Below are 8,298 nucleotides of genomic sequence, written 5' to 3'. Positions count from 1 at the left end.
TGGGGTCAGCCAGGAGCCCTCTGTCCCTGCAGGGTGACACTGCCAGGGTGGGGTTTGCTTTGGCATCACTCCCAGCCGGGCTTGGTGCAGAAATTCCCGTTGGGGGTGAGGAAATCCAGCTGGAAAGCTGTTTTTCCAGGCAGGAGGGAGGAAGGTGATGGGCAAGGGGCAGCAGTGGGAAGTGTGTGTGCCCCAGCCCTGGGGCAGGGGATGCCTTTCTAAACCATGAGCTGGGACAGGAGAGAGACAGTGACTTGCAAAGGGGAAAAGGAGCAATTTAAAAAATATATCTTTCTCCAGTATATTTTTCTTCTCAAATGAGTGTGTTGGCTGAGGTTGTGAATCATCCTTGGCTGGTGTTTGAAATGCCAAATGTGCCTTGTGCTTTTTTTTGCCTTAGGTTTTTTTATTTTTTATTTTCCAAAGGGAGGGGAGCAGCCTGTGCCACGCCGTGCCTCTGCTTTGGCTGGGGGTGCCTTCCCTGTACCAGAGCCTCTCCCTTCCCCAGCCACACCTGGTGCTTTAGATCTCACCTTGCTGAGCCAAAATTCACATCCCTGCCTGGTTTTTGTGATGATCACGGAAAAAAAAATCCCCACCCGTGTTCTCCTGCCGATGCTCCTGTCCCCTGGTGTCCCCCAGCACAGGGAGGACACACGGGGACCTCAGGCAGGGCTACCCAGCACCACAGATATTTATTTGTGCATTTCAAGAGCTTTAAAGTGTTTCTTATTCTCCTTTGAGGCATTGTGAGCTCTGGGGCTGCTCTCCCTGTGCCCCAGGCTCTGAGCACGTTGTCGCTCAGTGGGATGTGGTTTGTGTCACAAGGTGAATTTTGAGAGGATGTGCACTCTGTGGGGAGGATGAATAATTCCCTTCCTTCTCACCTGTGCACCTGTGTGCTGCTTATGCAAAAGGAAAAAAAAAAATCACTTTGAGATAAACAGTCTCAACCCATTTTTTGGTACAAACACGTTTTAATGTATTCCTGTAAAAATAACACCTCTGAAGCTTTAACATGGAAATCAGGCTTCATTTGGTTATTTTTTTTTTTCTCTGCATGAAGAAGCTTAAAGATAAAATGAAAACAGGTTTCAGTTTTATCTTTGTTGTGCAGGACTAGAGCATTTAAACTCCAATAATCAGAGAAAATACCTCTCCTGAGGTCTGTAGCCAGCAAGGTGTAGCAGGGGTACTCCTGCCCCATTATTATTGTCCTTATAGAGCTAAAGAAAATATAAAATTAGCTAGAAAATATGTGCTTTTTGCTCATTTATTTAATTTCCATTTCATCTCTGATCTGTGGCAAACTTGGCTTTTCCAGCTCGGGTTGTTCTGCAGGAAGTCAGGAGTTGCAGTTTGAACTCACACTTTGTGCATCTTTAAATAGCTTTATTTGCACTCAGAGAAAACTGACGTATTAAAAAATTCAGATTGGCCTTTTTTTGAGGGAAAGAGAGCAAGGTTCTGCTGGCAGAGATGATGATGTGGCTGTGCTCTGAGCAGGGCTGATCAAAGCTCAGGGTTCACGTTCACCCAGGGACACCGTCCCCCTTTGATGAGGGTCTGGGAGCATCTTTTGCATCTTTGCAAGTGCAGGCAGGCAGGGAACCTGGAATTTCTGCCCCTTTGCAGCATCAGAGCTCAGCCCTGGCACTGCAGTCTCTGTCCTGTTCAATTCCTGCTGCTTTGGGAGGGACTCCTGTCCCAGGCTGCTCCCAGCCCTGCCTGGGAAAACCTCACTGCCTTTTCCAGCCTGGAGCCTCAACCCCTCCAGAAATCAGGATTTTCAGTTCTGGGGGTTTTAAGCACCAAGTGAGCTCTGCCCCGTGGGTTCAGTGACTGACATCTGAATTTCTGTGCAGTTTTGAGGAGTGAGGAGGGGCTCCAGGGGGCTCTGAGGGCTGGCAGGAGGCTCAGGGGTGTCACAGCCCTGGCATCCTCACGGTGCTGGGGTCTGAGCAGGGTCTCACGTGGGACCTGCTGCTCCCCAGGCTCCCTGCTGCTTCCTTCCCACTGCCTTAGGAAATCTGTGTTCCTAAAATAAATATATACATACAAAATCTATAGATAGGAAATAGCGTTCCCATAGGAATTCCTTGGGGTTGGACCAGCTGACCTTTAAAGGTCCCTTCTAACCCAAACTATTTTATGATCTGGTTAAATCCACACATTGCTTCCACCACAGGATATCTTAATTTTTTGTTTGGTTTTTTTTTTAGCAATGATCATATAGAGATAATGCCTCAAGTTTTCCTAATAATAGACCAGACTCAGCAACTGAGCCTAAACAGCAGCAGCTTTAGGAGCCAGCCTAGAGGAAGCACTGCCCCTGGGCTGTGCTGGCACTGGACCTTGGCTCCATGGAAAAGCTCCCAGGGAAAAGTCACTTTGGGCTGGAAATCTTCCCTGTCAGAAGAAATATTTCTCTTTTTTATGTCTTTTTTTTTATTTATTTATTCTAATTTTGACTTTCAGGATGATAAATACTGAAGTACAGATTTAAGGAGCCTTTAATTTCCCAAATGAAGTTGTGGCAGCATCATGAATATTTTTCCTATTTGTCAAATTGAAGCTTTGGAAAATGATTTTTGGTTTGGAAAGAGCTTCAGATTTCAGGGCCTGGCAGTGCTCAAGGCCAGGCTGGACAGGGCTGGGAGCAGCCTGGGACAGTGGGAGGTGTCCCTGCCATGGCAGGGGTGGCTCTGGGTGGGATTTAAGGTCTGTTCCAACCCAAACCATTCCAGGATTGGAATCCAGCTCTGCATTTTGGCACCCCTGGGTGCTGCCCTGAGCAGCTGCCTGTGCCAGTCCCACCCTGGGAGAAGGTGCCCTGTCCTGCCTGGCTGCAGGAGCTCTCTCTTGGGGCTGCACCACCCCCCAAGCCAGTTCACCCCATCTTAAACCCATTTAATCCCAAAGAGAATTTAGGTGAAGTCTCATTTTCGATGTCAAAAGCCTCTTGTAGTAACAGATTATTTTGTTTTCTCCAGGGACCTGGGTCACTTTTGGAGGTCAGATCTCAGACGAGGTGAGTCCAAAGCATGGAACAAACCCTGCTGTGGGATATTCTTAAATTAAATTGTGGCTCCTGGAACCTTCCTGCATGGAGAGGCAGAGCTCTGCCAGAACCCCTGATGAACCTGGCATTTCCAGAGATGGACTCGGAAGCCACATCCAGCCCTCAGAGCCATCTCCTGTCCCGTGCAGCGTCCCCTCCTTCCCACAGCGCTCCTGCCACGGGAATTGGAGCTGGTTTTGTGTGTGGACATAATGGGCAGCAGCTGTAAATGAGGCAGGGCCTTAAAAGGTGGTTTATTTTTGATATAATAAGCTGAAACAAATGAAAACGAGCTCGGGTTTCCTCCGTGCTTCTCCCTGGAGCAGATGGCTGCTGATCCCAGGGAATCACCCCTGGAGCGCTGGGCTGCACGTGAGCTCCTCCAGCCTGGGTGCCACAGATGTGAGCGCCAGAGGGACAGCAGCTGCCTGCCCCAGCACATGGAATAACCCCCAAAACAACTCTGGCGTGAGGAGAAGAGCCCAGGAGCCTGAATTCAAAGAGGTTTTCATTTAAATTCACCTGATATTTTGTGGTATCACTGCTTCTCCTGCTGGGTCCCCAGCTCTGGTCCTGCTGGGTCCCCAGCTCTGGTCCTGCTGGGTCCCCAGCTCTGGTCCTGCTGGGTCCCCAGCTCTGGTCCTGTCCCGTGTGGGATTTCTGGTGGTCAGTCAAAGCTTGTTTTGGTGATCAGTTTGCACTCTGGTTCTCCTGCCCTGCTGGCTCACAAGAATTCCATGTCATGCATGGAAAAGCAGGACAGAAACCTCCTCAGGATGCTGAGCCAGATCCTTCAGCCCCTGGGGGTGCAGCATCCCCAGGGAGCAGCAGAAACCCCCACAAAATGACCTTCAGGCATTTCCATACCCCGTGGCATCTCTGGAGAGCTGCAGGAGCAGCTGGCAGGCGGCCAAAAGAATCTTAAACTCCCCCTTTGTGTGTTAAATTCTGTAGATTCACAGAGTATCTCCTGTAACCCTATTAAATTCTTGGCTGCCTTCCTGCTAGCAAGCTCCTGTGAGAGGAGATTAATTCCTGCCGGGCTGGCTCCAAGGGGAGTTGATGTAAATCCGTGTTCTGCTGTCTCTCCCTCCCTGAGTGCCCTGTTGGAGGTGTTCCCTGGGCAGGGGGTGTCACAGCCCTCCTGGCTGTGCTGGAGCCTGGCGTGGGATCTCCGTGGCATGGGATTCTCCTGGTGTGGGATCTCCCTGCTGGCTGGGGATGGGGTTTGTCACCCTCTAACACTACTGGTGAATAAAGGTGGGCCCAGCACTTGGAAGTTTCAGAGCCAAAAGCCCCAGTGTAATGTTACAGCCCATTTCTGTGCAGTTTCCAGAGCTGGTGTTTAACTCCAGCTGCTGAGCAGCTCTCTCACCGCTCCCTTCATTGCTTAGAAGGTGTGTGAGTGTGTGTGTAGGTGCTAAAAGTCTCTTTTCACCCAGGTGTTTACATTTTTTCTCTGTGGATTCTCCTGGGTTAGACTTCTTGTTTTCACATGAGCAAATGGTTTTGTTACCAGAGCAGATTGTTGTGCTGATTCTCATTCCTTTAGCTCTGTCTCATGGGAACTCAACAGAGCAGCTGCACTTAGGTGCCATGTCCCCCAAAAAGAGACTGTTCCCCCAAAATGGGGACGCCCTGCAAAAGGTGACTGTCCCACCGGTGTCCCCAGCTGAAAACGAGCACAGAGGGAGCGTGTTCTCCCCCGAGAGAAGACCATGTCCCCAGTGTCCCTTCCCCAAATGGGGACAATCCCCCCCAAAGCCCCCCCAGCTGCAGCCAGGTCCCTCCTTCCCCTGCAACCAGGGAGTGAGGTCGAGTCCACCTTCCCCACGGTTTTATAGGGCCTTTCTTTTGTGAGTTTTTTACTTGTATGCACCAGTCACCCCCGGCTGTCCACCCTGCCTCCCCAGGTGGCCGAGCAGCTGATGACCATCGCCTACGAGAGCGGCGTCAACCTGTTCGACACGGCCGAGGTGTACGCGGCCGGCAAGTGAGTGCAGGGCTGCTTCCACCTCCCTGTGGGCACCTGTGGGCACCTGTGGGCACCTGTGGGCACCTGTGGGCACCTGTGGGCACCTGTGGGCACCTGTGGGCACCTGGGCTCCCCTGGCCTCCCCTGGGCTCCCCCTCCTCAGGGGCTGGGCTCTGGTGGTGCTTGTGAAGAGTGGGACAGGAAAACCTTTGTGTTTGGAGCCCTCATCAGACAAACCCCAAGGAATTGACCCAAAGGCTGGATGGAGTGCTTCCCTTGTGCCACTTGCTGTTGGCACAGGGAGGAACACACCCTGAGCAAGTGAAGTTAGGGTGGGTCTCCACCTGGTGCTGGTGGCCGGGGCTGTGGGAGCTCCAGGCACGATCCCAGCTCCGGCTGCTCCGGGAGCCGCTGTGGGATGGGGAGCAGCTCCCTGATCCCTGGGGTTGGGATGGTGGCCACGGTTCCTGCTGGGAACAGCACAGGGGCAGCCAGCAGGGGATGGGGAAGGGGCTCTGGGCTCAGGGGATGGGATCTGCCCCAGCTGGGGAGGCAGGGGCTGCAGGCTGGGCTGGCTGAGCAGCCCCGGCCTCCCTCACACCAGGATCTCCCTGCACAGGGCCGAGGTGATCCTGGGGAACATCCTGAAGAAGAAGGGCTGGAGGTACAGTATGGCATTCCCTGCCCCCCTTGGCATTCCCTCTGCACTGGAGAACTTCCCACAGGAGCACCCACAGCTTCCCAGTGCCCAGGGACAGCGCTGCCCTGGGATTTTGGGTGTGGGATTGTGTCCAGGACCCCGGCTCAGTTTTCCCCCTCCACGTGGGAGGATGAGTGCTGGCACCTCATCCCTGCCGGGAATGCTGTGGATTAGGGATGCAAAGCTGTGACAGGCCTTCATCTGGGCAGCCTGGGAGGAGATGACACCTCATTTAAATGATGCACATTAGCATATGTTGTGGAGTTTCAAGAGATTTGCATAATCTTTAAAGGCCTGGGCAGGTTCAGCTGAAGGGGAATTCTCCAAACCCAGCATCCCTGTCTAGGGGATTAGAGGAGGTGATTGATTATTTGGTAAGAAATATTCTAGATGATGTGGAGGAAAAAAATAAGTCCAATAAAAGCTGGGGAAATTGCATTGTATGTGTCTGGTTTTGCAGCAAGGTAGCTGGAGGATGATAAATCTTTGATTTAATATCATGTAGGAGTTTACAGATTAATTCAGATGTATCACACTCGAGTTTAATAACTCTGGGAATGCTGCATGGCAGTGAGAAGCATGGCTAGCAGAGGGAACAGCACTGCAGCCCTTGGTTAAAGGTCTGGGTGTGGCTGACCCCGGAATTAAAAACATTTGGGGGTTTTGGTCACTTCTCTTGGATTACCTTTGGTTTCTGTCCCAATGTCCAATCCAAACTTCCCCTGACTCCAGTTGATTTCCTCCTGTCCTGCCTATTTATGAGCACATTTTACCTAAACACCTGCAGGAGGATATTTCACTTTCCACCTTCTGAAGGAACTAAAGCTCAGATCCCCTCGCTTACACCATGGAGAGGGACAGCTCCCTGGGCAGTGGTGCCATTCCCAAGGCAGGTGGCAGCTCTGGGCTCTCAGTGGCTGCCAAAGCTGGACTCAGGGTCTCCTCAACATCTCACAGCTGCTCTTTCCTGGTGCAGCATTCCCAGCAGAAATCCTGCTCCCAGCTTTTACAAGTTACTGATGGGCAGGATCCTGCTTGCTTAATTATTATTATGATTAATTTTAAAATTATATTAATTTTTCTGTTGTTTTTGCAGGAGGTCCAGTTTGGTGATAACCACAAAGCTGTACTGGGGTGGCAAGTAAGTGTGGCAGTGGCTTGTCCTGGTGTTTGCTGGCCCAGCCCTACGGCCAGGGGAGGTTGATGGCACCTGGGGGTGGTTTGTGTTTCTGTCATTGTGTTTCTGTTTATTTTGCCAAGTGTTTAAAGGAGCTGCAGTTTCTCACCTGGAGAGGAGAAGCTCCAGGGAGAGCTCAGAGCTCCTCCAGGGCCTGAAGGGGCTCCAGGAGAACTGGAGAGGGACTGGGGACAAGGGATGGAGGGACAGGACACAGGGGATGGCTCCCAGGGCTGGATGGGATCTTGAGCAGGAATTGTTCCCTGGGAGGGGCTGGGATGGAATTCCCAGAGCAGCTGTGGATCCCTGGATCCCTGGCAGTGCCCAAGGCCAGGCTGGATGGGTTTGGAGCAGCCTGGGACAGGGGAAGGTGTCCCTGCCATGGCAGGAGTGGCACTGGGTGGGATTTCCCACCCAACCAGCCTGTGATTCTGTAACTCTGGGGGTGTTTAAATCAGCACCCAAATCAGTGCTCCCGAGTTGTTGGCACCTCTGGCATCTCCCAGCTGTGTTCCTGTTTTTCCCTTGCAGGGCTGAGACGGAGAGGGGCCTTTCCAGAAAACACATCATTGAAGGTACCTGGGCTGGGGCTCTGGCTGCCCCTGGGGTGGGGTGGGGTGTACCCAGCTGGATCCCAGGGCAGTGCTGTCCCCTGGGCTGGGGCTGTTTGGTCCCACTGCTCCCCAGTCCCTGCAGGCCAATTCCCAAACTTGCCCATGGAGTGCCCAAAGTGCACCAAAGGATGGTTTGGCTCCCCTCAGGAGCGTGAGTGAATGAGGTGCACTGAAAGCCCCCCTGTGCTGTGGGGTTTGCTGGGGGAAGCTCTCTGCACACCCTCAGCCCTTCCCCGTGCTGCCAGGCGTGGCCAGGAAGCCTTTGGAGCTGGGAGGGATGAGGATGAGGGTGAGATGAAGTCAGCCTGCAGAAACAGCCTCTGGAGGGGTGCCAGGCCCCAGCTGGCACGGCTGAGGTTTGCTCCTGGTGCTGCTCCTCCTCAAGTGCTCAGTTCTGCTGCCCATCCCCTCACCTGGCTCTGCATCCCTGGGGATTATTCACCCAGATTCCTGCTCCTCCTCCCTTCCCCGCTGCTTTTTGTTCTCCTGGATGCAGGAGAGGGCGGAGGAACATGGACAGGACAGCGTGTCCTGCGTGTCCCCAGGGCTGCAGCAGAGCTGCCTCTGCCTGCCACATCAGGCTCCAGGAGCTGGCAGAGCCTGCCCAGGATCAGCTCCATTCCTGGGGAATTGAGGATCACATCCAGGAGCAGCAGTGCCAGCCGAGCCCCCATCCCTGTGCCAGGAGGCAGCGCTGGAGCATCCTGCAGCTGCGGGCAGGGGACACCCAGCCTGGCCTTGGGAAGGGCTCTGCAGGGACTTCTGGGGGTG

General features: G+C 53.2%; 1 protein-coding gene across 2 annotated transcripts in view; it reads left to right on the top strand.

Annotated features, from left to right (window-relative positions):
• Nucleotides 1–8,298, top strand: part of KCNAB1 (potassium voltage-gated channel subfamily A member regulatory beta subunit 1) — a 57,303-nt gene that overhangs the window by 38,302 nt on the left and 10,703 nt on the right. For both annotated transcript variants that reach the window (XM_015638212.3, XM_015638213.3), the window contains exons 3-7: nt 2,994–3,031; nt 4,975–5,054; nt 5,656–5,700; nt 6,833–6,877; nt 7,445–7,488. In XM_015638212.3, the coding sequence (XP_015493698.1) occupies nt 2,994–3,031; nt 4,975–5,054; nt 5,656–5,700; nt 6,833–6,877; nt 7,445–7,488 (252 nt within the window). The remainder of the gene's footprint in view (nt 1–2,993; nt 3,032–4,974; nt 5,055–5,655; nt 5,701–6,832; nt 6,878–7,444; nt 7,489–8,298) is intronic.

The sequence above is a fragment of the Parus major genome, chromosome 9 (assembly GCF_001522545.3).
Source record: "Parus major isolate Abel chromosome 9, Parus_major1.1, whole genome shotgun sequence".
In the NCBI taxonomy this organism is placed as follows: Eukaryota; Metazoa; Chordata; class Aves; order Passeriformes; family Paridae; genus Parus; species Parus major.
Note: the sequence above shows the minus strand (reverse complement) of the source record. Positions and strands in the feature narration are given on the sequence as shown.